Source organism: Capsicum annuum, chromosome 11, assembly GCF_002878395.1.
Source record: "Capsicum annuum cultivar UCD-10X-F1 chromosome 11, UCD10Xv1.1, whole genome shotgun sequence".
Taxonomy (NCBI): Eukaryota; Viridiplantae; Streptophyta; class Magnoliopsida; order Solanales; family Solanaceae; genus Capsicum; species Capsicum annuum.
Window position 1 is genome coordinate 224,054,384 of NC_061121.1, and position 19,929 is coordinate 224,074,312.

Sequence of the window (19,929 nt, forward strand, 5' to 3'; positions counted from 1 at the left end):
ATATTTAATATTTAAATATTTATTATGGTCCAAATAGACCTTGAGTTTGGACTCTTTATTTTATTGTTAATACTCTATTCTATTTTTTAATATCTTTTGTTTGGCCCACGGGCCAGCCCAACCCATATTGCTCAAGCCCAATAGGCCAATGGACTTATACAGGCCGGGCTAAAAAGCCCTATTCTTAAACCGGCTGCAAAAATCGTAGCCCAATCCTATCAAATTACAAGTTGGGCTGGGCCGGCCCAACGGGCTAAGCCCATATTGATGGCTCTACGAAAAATACAGAAGATAATTAATATTACCTCAGCTCCTCTTTCTCAGGATCATAAATCTTGAAGAATAGCAGAATATCATCTTTAGTCTTGTCAGGTGGAGGGATGTGTCTCAAATCCTTATAATCATGCACAAACTATTAAATATTGTTGATAAAAAAAAAAAAAAACTTTAAATTAGCATTTCACAGCAAAAACTTGTAAAGAATATTTTACCAGTCCAAGCTCCACTTCCAAGAACAATTTTAGCTCTGCATTTTGAACCTTATTTGATACTTCCCTCAACTGCCCAACCTAAATTCATGTAGAACTTATATCAGGTAATTGAGCAAACAAATGGATCTTTCAGCAGGAATTTTGACCAGGGTAAGTGGTTCGGTGATGTCAGGATACGGTATCCTGATTTAAGTCGCCTTAACACGGATGTCAAACCCTTTTGAAGTTATATTGTCTTTGCAAATTATAAATAAACATCAGCATCCCCTGAAGCCCACACTGGGTGTGCTGTTGTTGTTGTAGTATCCCCTGAAGACAGCAAGTCTTGGCACTACAGATGGAATGCTAAAAAGACAGATCCTTTTTCCTTTTTTTTTCTTAAAAAAGGGATATAGGTAAATTTAAATGATGAAATGAGGATTCATAGAGCCAACCGCAACTTATTTGGGACTGAGGTGTAGTTGTTGTTGTATAGGGTAAGTTTGTTATTCACCCTAGATTTGTTGGACTATGCTATACAACTCATAAGTCCCCCAAGACCCTCGATGAGGAGCCTAATGTATGGGACATACAGGTTTTAGTCTATAGACTTCTTGGTAAAAGGACACTTAACTCTATCTGCCCAATAACTAAAAAGAGAAGTATTTACAGTTTGAGCTTCTTCGAGATGTGTCAATGGCCGGTTTGGACGATATGTATGATTCTGGCGCTTCGCCCATAGCCAAAAACGTTGAAATTGCACCGGTACACCAAATTCTCTGGCAACCTCCTCCTGCACACAGAAACATAATTAGTCAATAGAGACATTGCAAACACTACATCAAAGCTTGAGTCTGCGTAAAAAGTTTAAAGGTTTCAAGAGTCGAGACAGATTTCAGCTAATTCTTTTATCTTCACATGTCAAGAGATCTCAACTAGTTTTAAGTCTAGCAAATGAATCGCAAAAATATAGATCCCTAAATTTAAGTTGCATATATAATGGACACAAAAACACAGAATTAGTATTACTTCGGGCAGCCATAAGTCAAAACTAAGTCAGAGATGGCTAAGCTAATCAAAGCATAGGTCTAAGAAAGCTAACTCTTTCTTCACACCTATATCCACCTCAATTGGAATTTATGAAAGCCGAGTTTTAATTCAACACTCCTGATGGTACCTTGAGGTACCAAGGGACATTGTGCGTTCTAGATGTGGATTGATTGTGAGAGAGGATCTTGGCTGAGGCACGTGAGTCGCGCTATGTATCCTGGCTTGATCAAAATATATCACGACCTTAAGGAGATGTATTGGTGGAACAATATGAAGCGGGATGTGGCTAGTTTTGTGGCTAATTAAATCAAGAAAGAAGCTGACAGACCTAGGAACAAAATAGAGGTACAAGCTAAAAAGAATATCATGTTACCTTAAAAATGCTAAAAGGTGTTTGCTTCTGAATGCGAAAACTCCTAACTTTGTCATGATCCACTAAATCAAAATGTATGTCCTTCCCAATCTGCTGTTTGAGGTCTTCATCACGAGCAACCTAAGAAGGTAATAAATTAGGTACAGAAGTTCTCAACTTAAACACTACTCTTTTGTACCAGTCACTGAAAAAGGTAGAAAATTTAAATAAAATACCTTTATAATTGTGTAAAGGTGTGCCTCTGCTTTCTCCTTCTTCTTCTGCTCTTTATCTTCTTGTTCTCTCTGTAACCTTGCCTGAAACATGTTCATTAGTCTAGTCAATGTCAAACCAAGAAGTGAACAAATGCCGTTAACAATATAAAGTAAAACAACTCATACGGCAGTCAGCATCTTACCCTGACGTGATCAGCAATGTCCTTTTCATCAACACTACACATTATTTTATCCTTGTCACTTTCCCGTATATAGACCAGCATGTAAGCATTTGAGTACTTCGTAAATTTGAAGGGAGCATTATTGAATCCAGGATTTGTCTGTGGCAACTGCCATGAGAATTAAAAACAGATGATAAATGAAAAACAATTCAGCAAATCTGCAATCTGAAGAAAAGACACCAATGAGTAAAATCAAATCAAGAATCACCTCTTCTTCACCCCCATACTGCTCTTCTAGAGCTCTTTTCACATCTTCTTTCGTCACGCGTTCATCATCAAATTTATACCTGGAAAAATCAGGTTACTTCGAGTTAAGTGGAAGATTCAACCCAAGGCACAAAACTTTAGTGTGTCAAAAAGTCAGGTACCTATAAGTATAGAATTAGCCAGCTATTGAATCATAATATACTCATCCTACAAAATTGTGAACTAAAATTCAAGAGGCTATTAGTGGAGGTTCAATAGATTATCCAACTAGTGTATCTTGATTATGCCATGCCAAGCACAGATATTACCTCAGAAGGAGTATTTCAGGCACCACAACTATAAACAACTTTATTAGGTCCGTTTGAACACGAAAATAGACAAGTTACCAATTGCTTTACGAATTAGAAAGAATTTACTCCACTAGGAATAACCCTAGCGAGGCGTCAATAACCATCAGACCTGGGGATTTCCGGCATTTTGGGAATATTTCTCCATCAGAGAAAAGCTTAGGATGTCTCTAAAGAAACATTAAGCTGAATCCCCAGGTTATTAGGACATTGGACAGTAGGAACAGAGAATCCATAAGTTGCAAAATATAACTGAATGTACTATAATTCAAAGGTCAAAAGCATTATCATGTAAGGGAACAAAAGAAGAGGAAATGGCTTTGATGAGGAGAAGAGACACGGCATGGGTAGTTGCTCTTTCGGCTCTCATGTGGTTCATTTGGAAAGAAAGGAGTAGGGCATTTTGAAGAGGTACATACATTGGAGGGATAACCTCTCATTGTTAGTAGATTCTTGGTGCACCTATAAACTTTCTACCTCTATTGAAGATTGGATGTCTTGTCTAGACAACTAACTGTTTGTGTAGCTTATCTACTTCTTGGCATGCTGCCAATAGCTGGGATTTAATCCCACGTCTTTTACATATTCAGTTAAATTATTATCTAATTGAGAAAAAAAGAGTTAGAGTAAGATAGTTTATAGGTGGCCTTTACATAGCAGAATCGCAAAAACATTGTTAGCAGATTAACTACTAGTCTACTATTACTTTTATCTGCCACCAAAACAGCAAAACAACTTAACATTAATAAGAAGATACATCTCTTCTTTATGAAAAAAGAATACAGCTGTCCTTATCAGAAAAAGAAAAAAAGGATACAGCATACAGCTGTTGAATGCATCATGATTCTGTCACACAAAAAGTTCAGGAGCAAAGATACAAAATCAGTTATTAAATGTTTTACCATTGATCTGAAAGTGTTGGCCTTATGAAAGCATAATAGTGTCCACCATGCACACCACCGCTGTGGACTAATACGCTGCAGATGGTAAAAAAATTGCCCCAAACAGGAAAGATCAAGAGGCCAGAACAATGATGAACAAATGAAAGAGCTAAAGAATTTTATGTGAATTCACGGATTTAAATACACATAAGACACTAAAGTAATAGACAATCTGAGATGTTATTTAGGCATGGAAGTCTATTTTAGTAGACTAGGCCAAGCATGGTTTTGTTGAACTTCATAATCAAGAATTACTTGCTCTTCCATAGAGAGCATATCCAGTTGTTACAGCATCGCCCTTATTCTTTCCTGCTTTACAACTACTAGGACTCAAAGCCAAAACTTCAACAAATAGACTGAGACATTCTCATTTATAAGTGAAGAAATTGAGGAAATATTTAGATTAGGGCGAGAGAGCCTTGTATTTTAGGCAGTAGTTCACAGCTGTAGAACTCCAACTAAATTTGGAAATACTATTGAAATAAAAACAATATAAACACTGTTTAAAATACCCTTGCAAGCCTTCAAGAGACAACTAATTCTTGAATAAGGTCATTCACAGACTAAACAGGAAGGATAGGGCAGGCACTCTTATGCAGGACATCCATGTACTTGTTTGTTCAAAATCATATGGCTGAAACAAAAAATTCAAGCAAGATGCTAACCCATTACCACAGAAAAGGGTGACATAAGAAAATTACAGGAAGAGTACTTAAGAAATAAAAATAAAATTCTAAAACGCCCCACCCCACATAGTGATGTTGCACAACTCACGACTGGCTGAAGACAAGTAGTCCCAAATTTAGAAGCTATCTGCAAGTCATGTAGACTCCTAGACTAAATATAAGTACACATCCTTTTTCATCTCAGGAACAAATTTAAAATTAACCAGCAATCTACATTTACAGAATTAGGAATTTCACCAAACCGAGTGGGAAATAGGTATACATCTAATACCTGTGAAGTGTGTACAGGTTTCTGACACTTCCATCAGCCTCAGGTGACAAATATTTACGATTCTCTCTATCTAGATCCAGTTGCAGAGGGAACTCATATCTGTCATTTATCTACATTGCATCACCAAACAATAAAACCGTATTAATTGATGAATGTAAGCAATCCGACAAGAAATTTTGCTACTTTTTCTTTAACTCTCATTTTATTGCTGGTACTTTGTCTAACAGAGGGCCAAGAAGGACACGCCTTATGTGCAAGGCCATTGTGCAGTTATCGCTAGAATGGATTGACTTGGAAGAAAAGATGACTGTATTAAGAAAAATCCTCTTACATGCATCACCAATAGTTACACACGACTTCAACAAGAGGACCACCATAGTGATCAAGAAATGCATGGAATATTGAGTAATATTTGTAGAAAACATCAAATATCATTAAGATGCTTTTGAAAGAAATAACCTAAAGGTATTCTAGAAAAAGAAAGAAAGAACCTAATAAAGGACTACATATAGTTCATGAACCTATATTAGCCTTTGAATGACAGGGTCACAGTTCAGTTGGAAAAAAATCACCATCAAATTTTAACTAATTGTCTAGATAACTACGAGTTATGGGTGCCGTATATTACTTATGGGTGCCGTATTTATGTTATGTAATCTTGTGCTGTGCTTTACTATGTGTCTGTGTGGTATCTCGTGCCTTGAGCCGGGGGTCTATCGGAAACAGCCTTTCTACTTCTTCAGAGGTAGAGATATGGACTGCGTACATCTTACCCCCCAGACCCCACTAGGTGGGAATACACTGGGTTTGTTGTTGTTGTCTAGATAACTACGAGTAACTGATTGTCAAACCAACAATTTAAATTGATCCATAATTAATGATGCAAAGGTAACTCAACTACCTTGGGATTGATGCTAGTTGATTAAATGATAATGATCACAATTTAAATTATTATTAATAGGTTAAACAAATAGAAAGATTTCAGAGTTAGTTTTATACAGGAATGATGAAACAAAAAACTTAAATGAATTAGGAATCCCCAATATGATGAGGTAAGGTTTGTGTGATATAAATTTCTAAAGCATGATTTGATATCCATTAACAGCAGCGCCACAATAATTTGCTTTTCTTTTTCTCCTTCACTTATTGTTCACCAATTATTTTCCCTTTGCTTGGAAAAGAACTTCTTAACTCTCACTTCCCACAATCAGTGCTGCGGCCCAATAATCCTTCCTGTTTTCATTTCTTTTTCCAACTTTAGTCTGCACATAAGCAGCAGGATAATCCTTCTATCCTCTCTTTGGTTTCCTTTTTCCAAAATGGTACTGCAAAGAGCAGGTTATATACCTGAACTGATACAATATCTGTTTTTTACATCTCTTTTAGAACCCCCAATTCAATTGCGTGCGCGGCCCCAATTCAATTGCGTCTACCTTACTAACCTTAGCAACCATTTACCCCTAAGGGGTCGGTTGGTAGAGTGTACAGGAATAATGCAAAATATGGTGTATTAGTAATGCTTGTGTTAGCTATGCTTGTATTTTTCTTATGAAGTGTTTGTTTTGATGTATCAAAAATAACATGAATTACATAATTTCTAAAAGAAAAAAAATATTTTTCAGAAATACCCTCCATGTTGAAAAGGATGCAGAAAATTTTTTGAGGGATAATAGTGTCTTTAATTATGTTAATACATGTATTGGATCCACTGCATTGCTAATACCATGGATTTTGAGGTATTAGTAATACACACCTCAATACACAATAGAGTGTATAACTAATGTAAGCATTAGTTATAATAGGGTGAAAACATATACCAAACAAGGTACTACTAAAACACATTAAACTGATGCATGCATTAACTTTCCAATACACTCTACCAAACGACCCCTAATAGTGGAAACCATTGAGACTAACAACTGAATCTTGCAGAAGTAGTGTTAAATAAAAGCATTACCAACACTTCGCAGCACAAAATATAAGCTGCTTTATCTCTTGATGACAAGCTGGTTAATCTCTAAAGAGGATTAACAGAAGAATACCGCCCTTGATGATATTTAAGCACCCAGGGGTACACTATTCAAGCATCATTAAGTAAATGATCATCAAGATGAAAGTACTGGCAATCAACGAGTGCTCCTTTTCTCAAGATTTTCATTAAACATGTCACAGTTCCATGATTAAGCAATGCAAAGGTATTTTAACCTACTGATGTTAAGAACAAGGACTGGCTTTATATATCAAAACTTCTTGAAGATGAATAAGAAAGATTCGAAAGAAACCATCATTTTCATCTGGAAAGTTGTCATATAAATGGTAATGAATGATTAAATCAAATGTATTTCATTATTCTTACAGAAATACAAATCATTGTCTTCTAGAACAGAAATTTTATTCATGACTGGTTTGCGATATGACTAAAGATGTCTTGCTACTGGCTTGCTTTTCAGATGAGCAAAATCTTCTTCGTTAGAAGATCAAGCCTCACACTGACCACCAATCAATATTTTGTTTTAATTTTGGGATCTTCCAACTAAATTTCGAGCTGTGATAAAGTCCCAGTATACTTCCCTGTAATTTTGGGCTGATTTTGTGTTTGACAGTCTTCTTCCATTGTCATAACCTTATGTTTGAATTCTACGCCGGCGATTGAGCAGATATTAAGGAGACGATGTCAAGAGGAGTGGAGTCGAGCCATGAGTCGATTAATAGACTTTCTACTGCTGATTCGAGTCTGGGCAAGCAGCAGATGAGTGGATCTGACAATCAAGAGAAGCCAGGTGGCCGGATTTACCGTTCCAGCAAGTCAAAAAATGTTCATTCAAGGGAGAAGCACAGATCGACCATTTGAAGGCCCTGGAGCCTTCAGTACTGTTGGGCGACCCAGATCTGGGTGCTTCTACGGCTGAAGCTGCTCTGGCGACGCTGCAGGCACAGGAAAATGGTACTGTTCATGCCGGAATTTTGAAAAGGGGACTTTACACTCAAGATTTTTCCAGAAATAGTATGGGAAGTCAGTTGAGACTTCTAACAGTCCCAAATCCAATTTTCTATTGGGAAAAGATACTGATTGTTCACATTCAGATTTTCCCAGAAAGTTTTTTGCAACTGACAACAGTAGTAGGGAGGTTCAGGGAGCTGATGTGGTGCCATTAGCTTGACTTGAAGATGGTTGAAACTTTACGACGTGGGTGGGAGAGAAATTTCTTAGATTCGGGGAATTTTTTGGAGTGTCGTTTGAGGGAACGAAGCAAGGGTGCTAGAACTGCTAAGAGACATTGAACAAGAGACACTAGAGGAGAGTAGGGAGGGAAGGGAAGGAAAAATGGAGAGGGAAGATTGTGGTATAAAAGGAGGAATAAGGAAGTGTGTGGGGATATAGAGGGTAGGGAGGGGAAAAAAGTAGTGTTGATGGATTGCAAAATCATTAGTTGGCATGTGAGGGGGCTAAATAACCCCAACAAGAGGGCCATTATTAAAGTGGGGTGGAGTGGTTATGTTGTGGAGGGGAGACCATTTAGGCTACCCAAGAAGTTGAAATTGCTCAAAGCAGCTATAAGGGTGTGGAATAAAGAGGTGTTTGGGAGGGTAGAGGAGAAGATGAGAGAGATCATGAACGGAGTAGAGGAGTTGGAGAGGGTAGAAGCAGGGAGGGAGTTAGAAGAGAGGGAGAAAGTGAGGAAAGAAATTTTGAAAATAAGTTAGTTGACTTGGTTTTGGCTCAAGAGGTTAGCTGGAGGCAAAAATCAAGAGCGTTATGGTTGAAGAAGGGGGACTCTAATACAAAATTCTTTCACGGGGTGGCAGTAACTAATAGAAGAAAGAACTTTATACAATCGGTGGAGGTCGATGGAGTGTGCCATGTAGGGAAAGAGGAAGTAGAGGGGACAGTTGTAGATTATTATGAAGATTTATTTAAAGAGAAAGCAGAGTGGAGGGTCTACTGTGGGGGGTTTAGGGTTTAGTCAAATCAGAGAGGAAGGTGAGTGGTTGGAGAGGGCGATTGAGGATAAGGGAGTGAAATGAGCAGTGGAGTGTTGTGCGGGCGACAAAGCTTCAGGCCTGATGGTTTCTCTTTGGCTTTTTTTCAGCATTGCTAGAATATCATCAAAATCGATTTGATGAATGCTACGTCGAGATCTAAGATAGTGGTGAATTTGAAAGAAGTTTGAATGTCTCATTCATTGTTATTATTCCTAAACGGTAGGGAGCTACGAGCATGAAGGATTATAGACCTATTAGTCTTGTGGGAAGCATTTACAAGATTCTAAGGAGCTTTCTACTAGACTCAAAAAGGTGCTGGACGAGACTATTTCTACTTCACAGAATGCGTTTGTGGAGGATAGATAGTTTCAAAAAGGTGTATTTTTAGATTTCATTATGCTTAAAATGCGATTTGGGGAGAAGTGGAGGAAATAGATCTACTTATGCATTTCTTTGGTGAGATTTTCAGTATTGGTGAATGGTAATCCATGCGGCTCGAGGGGTTTGAGACAAGGGGATCCTCTATCTCTGATGTTGTTCATTTTGGTTATGGAAGCTTTGAGAAGGATGATGGATAAAGTTGTTTCGGGGGCTACATGAAGGGTTTTAATGTGACAGTTGGAGGTGAAGGGGGCAATATCAGTGTCTTATTTGTTGTTCACGGATGGTACCTTGGTCCTTTGTGATGTAGTTGAGACCCAACTAGATTATTCAGGCCAAATTTTCACTTGATTTCAGGATGTGTCAAGACTTAAAAGTAACTTGAAGTGTGAGATATTTCTTGTTGGGGAGGTGAATGACATTGGATCACTTGCTCGAATTTTGAATTCTAAGGTTGAGGCTCTTCCGACTACCTATCTTCGAGTTCTTTTAGGTGCTTCAAACAAGGATCTCACTGTGTTGAATCCGGTTATTCAAAAGGCCGAGAAGAGAATAGTAGGGTGGCAGAAAAGATATTTGTCCAAGGGTGAGAAGGAAGTGCTTATCAAGAGCACGCTCTCTAGCATTCCCACTTGCTACTTGTCTTTGCTTCTTACTCCAACTATGGCCATTGAAAAGTAGGAAAAGATTCAGAGAAATTTCCTTTGGGATGCGGCAGACGGGGTAAACAAGTTTCATTAGGTGTGTTGGGAGGTTGTCACATCTCTTAAAAAATGAGTGGGAATTAAAGATTTGAAGGTCTTTAATAAAGCTTTATTAGGCAAATGGATGTGGAGGTTCGGGGTGGAGATACAAGCTTTATGGAGCGGAGTATAGGTGATAAATATGGGATTAAGGATTGGGGGCGGAGAACTAGAGATATTGTTGTCTTTCGGGTGCGACCTTTGGAGAAATATCATGAAGGATAGGGGTGTACAAACCGAACCGTTAAGTCAAATCGAACCGATGAATCAAACCAAACCAAGAAAAAAAACCGACTTATGATTTGGTTTGATTGGTTTGGTGTTGGCAAAAAAAAAAACAATCATTCTTGGTTTGGTTTGGTATTAGCAAAAATAAAATCAAACCAAACCGACGTAATACATATATAATTTTAATTTTTTATACATAAAAAAGTACTACTTATAATCTACTTTCTAATTACTTTTATTATTTTTTTATATTTAGAAAATAGATATATATTCTTGGGCCTTTAATTATAGTATTTTTCCATTAATAACAAATTAATACAAAGCCCAATATTAATATAAAAACCTAAAACTCTTTAATTGCTTCACTTTTTACATTTTACTTTCCAAGTTTTCAGAGAGTTCTCATTATTTCCACATCTTACTTTCATCTTACTTTTCTCATTCGTCAAGTTGTGATTTAGGTTTGTTTCTCTTCTTTTTCTTTTTTTTTTAATGAAATTATGTTATAATTAATTATTTTATGAAATTAAGTTTTCAATAAGTTGTCTTCAATTCTTCGTTCTTTTGTATGCTCACATTTTATGTGAAGAGAACTTTCAGACAAGCTACTGTGACTAGTGACTTAAAAATTGAACTACTTGGGTATCCACATAATATTAGTTTGAGAGATAGTAGTTTAGACGTCTTAATATTTTGTCAACTTAATTTTTATTAGAACTACTCTATGACCATTGTTTTTTTTTAATCTTTTTAGTGAAAACATTTAATTTTTTTCTTCAATCACATTATAATTGTAAAAAAACCGAGAAAACCGAGAAAACCGAAAAAACCAAAAAAACTCAACTAAAACCGAAATAAAAAAATCGACTGTATATTGGTTTGATTTGGTTTATAAATTTAGAAAACCGACATTATTGGTTTGGTTATATTTAATAAAAAACCGAACCAACCCGACCTATGTACACCCCTAATGAAGGGATGGGATTCTTTCGTGGAAAATATCTCTTTCAAGGTTGGTGATGGGAGGAGAGCATTTTTTGGGGCCATAACTAGTGTGGGATATAATTTTGAAAGATGAATTCCAGAGTTTGTACAGAATATCTTGCCAAAGATATTTGACTATTCAACAAATTAGGAGGTCACAAGGTGGAGAGACATTTTGGGATCCGAAATTTAGAAGTAATCTTCAAGATTGGGAAGTGAGGGAGTTTCAAAGATTGATAAACCTTTTTCACAAGGAAGCCAATTTGACGGATAATCCCGATAGGTGGCAGTGGGGTCTTAAAAGTAATGGAGTGTTCTCTGTGAAGTCTTTTTATGAGAAACTTTTGGTTACGGAGGAGGTTGAGTTTCCATGTAATGCAATATAGGTTCAAAATATACCAAGGAAGGTGTGTTTTTTCACTTGGCTTGCCACCAGAGGGGTGATTTTGACAGCCGAAATCTTAGAAAGCGGAAGGTGGTCTGTGTTAGTTGATGCTATGTGTGCAAAGAGACAGGCGAGGATGTGGATCACCTCCTTCCACATTTGCGGGCTTACCATGCAATTATGGTTTTACACTCCTTAGGTAATGCCAAGAACTGTGAAAGATTTGATGCTAAGTTGGAAAAACACGAGAAGGCGAAGAAGACAAAGGGCTTGGAACGTGGTTTGGAGAGAGAAATAGAAGAGCTTATGAAGGTGTAGAGTCGAGTTTTTTGCAATTGAGAAGTAGTCTCCGCTCTCTTATTTTCTTTTGGTATAAACAAAACGTTCCTTCTTGCTTAGAGGATCGGGTGGATTTTGTAAAGCTTTATATTTTGTAGAGTTTTGATCCTTTGGTAACCTATGTATACGACTGATTTGGTCATGTTTATTAAAGAAATTACATTTACTTGATCAAAGAAAAAAGCCATGTACAGAGTCTTCTTCCATTGTTATAACTGTTATCTGTTAGAATATGAGTAGGAATAGGAATAGCAAATAAAATCCTACTTAAAAAAGAATTGTAATGTAGTGACCTATTTGGAAAAGGATTGGAATGTAGTGTCTATAAATAGGGTATCAATGTAATCATGCAGATAAAACAATTCAATAATATTCTTCTCTTATATTTCTCATACGGTATCAGAGCCAACAGAACAATCCTACGGTTCAAAGATCCAATGGTTTGGTGAAACGAGATTAAGACATATTCAAAGCGGTTTCAAATCAAGATGCAACCAATTTAATGATAATGAAGATTTTTGTCCAACTACAAGTGGAGAAAACCCTACCATGTGGGAATATATTGGGTTTGTTGTTGTTGTTGTACAAGTGGAGAAAAAATTTCAATCATAACTTCAACAATCTTGCTACTCCATATTTAAAACAAATCAATTTTCAACTCCTGCATATTTTTAACGCTTGAATTCCTTTCAACCCGTGCATTTATTTTAATGCATGAGTTCCACTTTTAACCTGTGCTCACTTTCAATAAACAAGACTCCACTTTCAACCCTGTTTACTTATAACACATGGCTCCAATAATTTCAACCTATGCTTTTATTTTTAACGCATTGGGCTCCAATTTTTAACCCATATCAACTTTTAATCACGGTAAGCAACAGTGATATATGAAGATAGCGTGAAGAAGGAAGAAGATTATTTTGCCAGAAAATCAAGCCTAAAAGGGGAGATTTCTTTGGGTTTTTGTCCTTATTTTCTTATCAAATTTAAGTTCTACTTTTCTTGGAAGGAAAATAAAAGTAAAACCATAATTACTTTTACTTTTCCTAAAAAAAGATATAACACTCTTTCATATTTGGCTAACCTATCTCTTGAAGGAAAGATTTTGAACCTCTATAAATAGAAGAACCCTCTTCTCGACGCAATAGTATCCACAATGTAGTCATTAAAGAGTCTTGTTGAGGGAGAGATTTTTCTCTTAATAGATTTTATGTTTTTCAATATTAGTTTTTAATATGTAGGTCAATTGGCCAAACCATATAAATAATGTTTTTTCTTGTCATCTTATTTATCATCTCAATAGTTTGCAACTATTAGCTTCCGCATAACGCTCTCTCAATTTCGTACCCAAAAAGTGGTATCAGAGCCTCTACAATCTTGGTAGAAAATCAAAGAGCTTCCGCTACCGGTGGGCGGCTATAACCCATATACGTCGCCCATCTGACCAATGATCATGTCACTAAAAGATTAGGCTACCATGCTTCTTTCTAGTGACTACTTTCTCATATCTTTGCGTAGCACCATACATCTTTCCGGTGACTACTTTTTTATATCTATTTTTCGTAGTACCGTTCATCTTTTCGGTGACTGTTTTCTCAAATCTAATTTGCATAGAATCATGCATCTTTCCGGACTACTTTCTCATATTTGAGTTGCATAGCACCGCCCATCTTTCCGATGACTCCTCAGATCTAATTTGCGTCATTCAGTGTGCCTTTCCAGTGACTCCTCGAATCTGATTTATGTAGGGTCGTGCCATCATTCCGACCCTACCCATATAATTCTCTTTTTCGGCAGGGTTGTGCCGTCATTCTGACCCTACTCATATAATTTCAGTTTTCCAGTAGGGTCATGCCGTCATTCTGACCCTACCCATGTAGATTTTTCTTTCTCAGTAGGGTCGCGCCATCATTCCGACCCTACGAATATAATTTTTTCCCAGACTGTGACCACTTTTCAACTATCAAATCTAATAATACGATGTGTGACCATGTTCCGGCCTACTTTTCGGTGACTTTCTTGTTCAAGACCTACTCATCTCTTGATTTCGAGATGACCCATATATTATGTACCAATTTCTGACAATTTTCCAGCGATAGTGGACTTTCCAGCGATGTTTACTACTTTCCGAATCACTTTTCCAGTTTGTTCCTTTTCAATTGAGGTCTCCCTCCCAACCATCCAGAGCAATTCTTATCAGTTTTCTTGCAGATATCTTCACCAAGTCCCTCACCGTTCCTCGTATTAGTTACATTCATAACAAGTTTGGTACATGTCTTGTATGCACCAGCTTGAGGGGGAGTGTTAGACTGAGTAGGAATAGAAATAGCATATAAAATCCTACTTGAAAAAGGATTGAAGTGCAGTGACCTATTTGAAAAAAGATTGGGAATGTAATGTCTATAAATAGGGTATCAATGTAATCATGCAGATACAGCAATTCAATAATATTCTTCTCTTATATTTCTCGCAGTTAACCTTATGTTTGATTTCTAAAACTATGTACAATCTTCAGCATAAGGATTAGAAACTGTGGACCATTATAAAACTGGAATTTGTTGGACCTTGTTAGTACTGACCTTTACCATAGTGTCTCGCGAAAAATCATATTCAAAGCGCTTCAACTGAAGCTGCAGGACAGGGGGGAAATCAATGAATAAGACACCCTTCTTAGCATCCTGAAACAAACAAATACTAACATTAGATAAGTGTACTACTAGGAAAAATAGCCAACCCTCAATAGTGCATCCAACTGGAGAAACTGAAAAGAAATACGAGACAATGATGTCAAATGTAGTTGTAGCTTTGCAGCTTAATTTTAAAGAACTTTTTGAGAACTTCTTCCGGAGTAACAAACGGAACCCTTGGAACTGCCAAACTAGTGTGCTATCGTACCTGCAAACCAAATTGTTCTGCATGGTATTTGTTATCGCCCTCAAGACGTTCAACTTCAACATATTTATCAAAAGAAGCATAAACATCAGCACATCCTTTGACATCAAGCTGAAGATCTGCCACACACAATATATACAGAACACCATAAGGTGCAAGACTTAAATGGCTATAGAAGACAACATCAGGGGCTTGTCTGATGTACTAAACCATAAAATGACTCCTTTCTTGTAGATTTGTAGTCCACATTGATGCACTCAATATAGTTCATATGGTGCCCTTCAAATAACTGCTGTATAGTGCCTTCGACAACAGTTCCCTAACACCAGAAAAAGAGCAATCATGTCAATTAGAAGTTACCAAAGCAGATAACCACCTGAAGTTTAATTTACCTTCATTTTCTCTTCAAGTTTTTCACAGAGAACACGATTGAGTTCTTGCACATCATGCTGCAAGAAAGAATCATATGTGTCCCATCCGAATGATTTTGTCAACTCCTTTGTAGCTACACTGTTGTCACTGTACTGGAGCTTATAGAATAAGCTTTGCAACGCTAGAGGTATACTAGCAGAGGGCATATCATTTTCAGTTGTGGGCATGTGGTATACAGCCTGAGTTTAAAATAGAACTTTAAAATCAATTGATACAAATTTAATAATCAGCCCCATAACAGAATGGAAAAAAGAAGCTAACCTTCCTGAAGTAGGGAATATGATAGAGAGTTTGGAGAAGCGAGTTCATATAGCAGGTAGCTCCTTGGTTCTTCAGTCCAACAAAGCCAGTTTCTTTTTTTGAGTCATATGACCAATAGTCAACAATTTTTCGGACAGCAACCTCAGCCTCAATAACACATGCATCATCAACAATGTAACCTCTGTTTGGATCATATAGTTCACCAAGTGGCATAAAAGATGTGAAACCCCAATCACTTTCTCTGGCATTGAATTGGTGTTGTGTCTCTGTAAAGCATGAGAGAATAACATTTATATAAACCTAATAGACCATCAATGCTACTATGACAGTTTCAAATAATTATGGGATTAGCTGAAACAACCTGACATTATCAATCACACAAACTGGAACTAGCCCAAAAAAAATATATGTGTGTGTGTGTGTGTGTCAATATTTGTTATGCGCCTACATTCACATTATAAACCACCTCATACTGCCTAAGATCTCAAACTCAAAGTAACTAGATCATGCACCTATTGCGCAAGAGTGGAATTTTTCCACTATACCATTATTACTGAACAACTGCAAAGACAGGCAATGTACCTTTTAAGCTAATTTTTTCTAACTGAGAGTGCTTGGAACTGGGTGGCCAATTCCTTACTCAAGCTTTAGAGAATTGCATTAGTCAATACTGATATTCGAGCAGAAGAACTCCACAACAGGGGAGAACGATTTTTTCCAATCTCTTTAGATACTTCAAGTTGGGACTTAATTAAGGAATCAATCGACTCCAAAGTCCAAAGGATGAAGAGATTTGGTCAGTACATAATATAATTTCAATCAGTATAATATGAATCAAGACCTAACAAAGAATACCATCCCTAGTGATGAGGTACTTGTACAGGCAAAAGTGCCTGGTAGGCTCCCTCTATGCCTGAAAGGAGTCTAACAGCTCTAAGATATTTTCTCCGTGCTTCTTCTACACCAGTAATATAAACTTGAAGACATCTAAACTTTACATGAGAGATATGACCCTTTTATGCTCAAAATTCTACAATACAAAGCATAAACATGAACAATAAAAACATTAAAAGAGATGCTAAATTTGGTACCCAATCGACTCAACAGGCCATTCTGTGACAGCAGAGTTTCCTTTAAACTTAAAATGGAGAAAATGGCATATATATATTCTATATGCTCAAAATGAGGGGTAAGAAAGTTTTCCTTCATGGGAAAGTCTCTAAAGCTACAACCAATTCCAAGCACAGGCAGTCCAGTAATCACGTAAACACTGTCTAAATCATACCTTCGGAATACAGATCTCACTTATAGAAGCAGAAATAAAAGGTAAGAAAAAAATAACAGGAAACAAAAGTCTACTTATCAAGTTTGGTGGTGATGGTGTTTTTTAAGAAGATGTTTACCTAATATCAACGAATCTTGTAATTAGAGTTCATATAAAATATTGAGCGTAAATGTGCAAATATTCCAAAACTAACTAAAACGAAACACAAATTATATTTTCTTTCATTAGCATTTACATAATAGTCCACACCATCTACTACTACTCAGCCACAAACAAGTTGCCATCACAAAAGGCCTCAAACTATTCAATTGGACCTTCAATAATCACCACCATCCTTCCAAAAAAAGGTTGGGACTCACAGCCTAGACATTCCTCATCAATAATATCAAATTAAAATGTTTTTTAATCACAAAAGAAAGTCACAATTGTTTCAAATCAAATTAAAATTTTTAAGAGCCTGATGCATGGTTTAGTTTGTAAGGGGAGATTACTAGTCCAAAGGGTTATATGTAGCAATGTTTTTGGATTACTATGTTTCCTTGGGCCTCTCTACATTTAATTGCATATGGGTGTCACTCCCTCCGAGCTCTGTCTGCTAAATTTTTCCCTTCAGAAATAATCAAATATGTGAGTTACATGACCGCAAGGGACCTTAGTCCTTATCAAGTATTCCCAGTTACTTCATGTCTTTGTTCAGGCTTCATCTTGGGGCATCAAAAATTTGGAGACGTTGCAGAGAAACTTTCTATGAGTTGGGTGGATGGAGCAAAGAAATTTCACTTGGTGCGATGGAAGTCTGTCACCTCTCCTAAAATATGGAGATGTCTCGGGATTAAGGATTCGGCGGTTTTTAACAAAGCTTGGTTAGGCAAATGGCTTTGGCATTTTGGGATGGAGGTACAAGCATTTTGGAGAGGGGTTGATAAATATGGGGTTATGGAAGGTGGGTGGAGAACTAGAGATGTCTATATGTCTTTTGGGTGTGGTTTGTGGAGGAATATAATGAAATGGTGGGATGATTTCAATAGAAATATCTCATTCAAGGTTGGAAATGGGAGGAGAGTTAATTTTTGGTGACATAGGTGGTGCTGGGATAACTTATTGAAAGACAATTTCCTAAACTTGTATGGAATGTCATGTCAAAGAGATCCGTCGGTTCAACAAATTAGGGAATACATGGTGGAGAGATTTTTTGGGACTTAAAATTTAGAAAGCATTTCCACGATTGGGAGGCGACCGAGCTCCAAAGGTTGATGGTCATCCTTCACAGGCAAGTCAATTCGGTGGATAAACCTTATGCTTTGTGGTGGAGTTTAAGGAATAATGAAGTTTTCTCTGTTAAAATCTTTCTATGAGGAACTTCTGATTAGAGGGGAGGTCGTGTTTCAATGTGACGCAAAGTGGATAGCGGTGGTGCCGAGGAAGGTGTGGTTTTTCTCTTGGCTATTAGCTAGAGGAGTGATTTTGACAGCGGAAAATCTTAGAAAGCATAAGGAAGGTTATGTCAGTTGTTGTTACATGTGTAAGGAGGACAAGGGAATAAGTGGATCACCTTCTCATCCATTGTGCCTTTACCACGAAATTATGGTAGGATTTGCTTCGGTAGCTTGGAGCTTCTTGCGTAATGCCAAAAACTATGAAAGACTTGATGTTTGGTTGGAAAAGCGGGAATAGGAGGAGAAGATGTAAGACTTGGAATTTGGATGCTCTTGCATTGATGTGGGTTATTTGGTTAGAGAGAAATAGGAGGGCACTTGAGGGCGTAGAATTGAGTTTCTTCTCAGCTAAGGAATAGCCTCCCGTCTCTTATTTTCTTTTGGTGAGCCCATAAAATCCCTTGTTGAAAAATAAATGGTTGGACTTTGTAAAGAATCAGATTATGTAGATTCTTTACATTTTGGTTTTATCCTTTGTTACACGGCCAATTCGGCCTTTTTTTTTTTTTTTGAGAAGGGTAACAGTTAAATCTATATCCCCAAGTCAACTACATCAACAAAATAATGTAGTTCCCCTACAAACTCGGCCTTGTTTATGAATGAAATACATTTAACTTATCCCAAAAAAAAAATCCTATCTTGAAAGAGCAATACAATATATGATAAGGTCCCATGTTACATGTTATATGCTAGTGATAATGGTGTTAATTGACAAAACAACCAAGGGTGTCAACAAAAGCTTGAACTATGGAGAAGCACTTTAGAGAATGATGATTTTAACTGAATACATATATTGCTATTTAGTCAACATGAGAAAACCAAAGTTGAGACATGACTAAACCGAATTTTATTCGAAAATGCAAACAATTTAGATATCTAGACACATAGTTGCAAGAAAATGGAATGATCGATGATAATGTTATTCGCAGAAGGATGGCTGAAATGGAAAAGTGCTATCAAAGTGTTACATAATAGAAGGATGCCTACCCAAGTGAAAGTTAAGTTCCATAGAATAATTTTTTCACTGGAAATGTTATATTATAGTGAATGTTATGACACTAAATTCCAACACATTCACGGATGAATGTTGCAGAGATGAGAATGCTAAGATTCAAGTGTGGTCATACAAGACCAGATAAATTCAAAATAACCAAATTCACCAAAGGATGCAAGTAGCATACATCGAGGATAAAATGAAAGACGCTCGTTTCAGATAGTTTGGTCATGTCCGGCATCGACCTACGCATGCAAACTATGGGAGTTCAGCAACAACAAAAACATACCACTACAACATAGAGACGATGGTTCTGATGGACCCTCGGCTCTCAAGTAAAAGCACAACAAAGTTGTTCAAAAAAAAAAATGCTAAAGAAAGCATGACAAAGCACACTAAAGAAGGAGCAGTCACTACCACAAATAATACGATAATTGAAATGCAAGATCAGTAAATAGTACAGAAATGGAAAAACAATAAACTCCCGCGGCAAATTTATCAGTTTCAAAAAAAAAACAATAAACTCCCAGAGCAATACTACGACTACCAGTATTAGTAACTAAGTCTCTCAACTATCTAACTAACCCTATACCCTAATCCATGTCCTCCATAATCTTCTATGGTCATGTCCTCGATAAGCAGAAGTTACCTATCCGCAATATTTCTCCGGTCTACCTCTGGCCATCCATAGTCAACCTCTTACACCTCTGCACCGATGCATCCATGCACCTCCTCTTCACATGTCCAAATCATCTCAATGTCGCTTCTTCTATCTTATCCTCCATCAAGGTCACTCCTATCTTG

General features: G+C 37.0%; 1 protein-coding gene across 2 annotated transcripts in view; it reads right to left on the bottom strand.

Annotated features, from left to right (window-relative positions):
* Positions 1-19,929, bottom strand: part of LOC107847458 (ubiquitin C-terminal hydrolase 13) — a 37,134-nt gene that overhangs the window by 6,422 nt on the left and 10,783 nt on the right. For both annotated transcript variants that reach the window (XM_016691725.2, XM_016691723.2), the window contains exons 5-18: positions 15,411-15,676; positions 15,110-15,328; positions 14,928-15,036; positions 14,721-14,836; positions 14,405-14,503; positions 4,782-4,891; positions 3,786-3,860; positions 2,538-2,616; positions 2,291-2,437; positions 2,109-2,189; positions 1,894-2,013; positions 1,141-1,263; positions 492-569; positions 306-394 (exon numbers count right to left, since the gene is read on the bottom strand). In XM_016691725.2, coding sequence (XP_016547211.1) covers positions 306-394; positions 492-569; positions 1,141-1,263; positions 1,894-2,013; positions 2,109-2,189; positions 2,291-2,437; positions 2,538-2,616; positions 3,786-3,860; positions 4,782-4,891; positions 14,405-14,503; positions 14,721-14,836; positions 14,928-15,036; positions 15,110-15,328; positions 15,411-15,676 — 1,711 coding nt within the window. The remainder of the gene's footprint in view (positions 1-305; positions 395-491; positions 570-1,140; positions 1,264-1,893; positions 2,014-2,108; positions 2,190-2,290; positions 2,438-2,537; positions 2,617-3,785; positions 3,861-4,781; positions 4,892-14,404; positions 14,504-14,720; positions 14,837-14,927; positions 15,037-15,109; positions 15,329-15,410; positions 15,677-19,929) is intronic.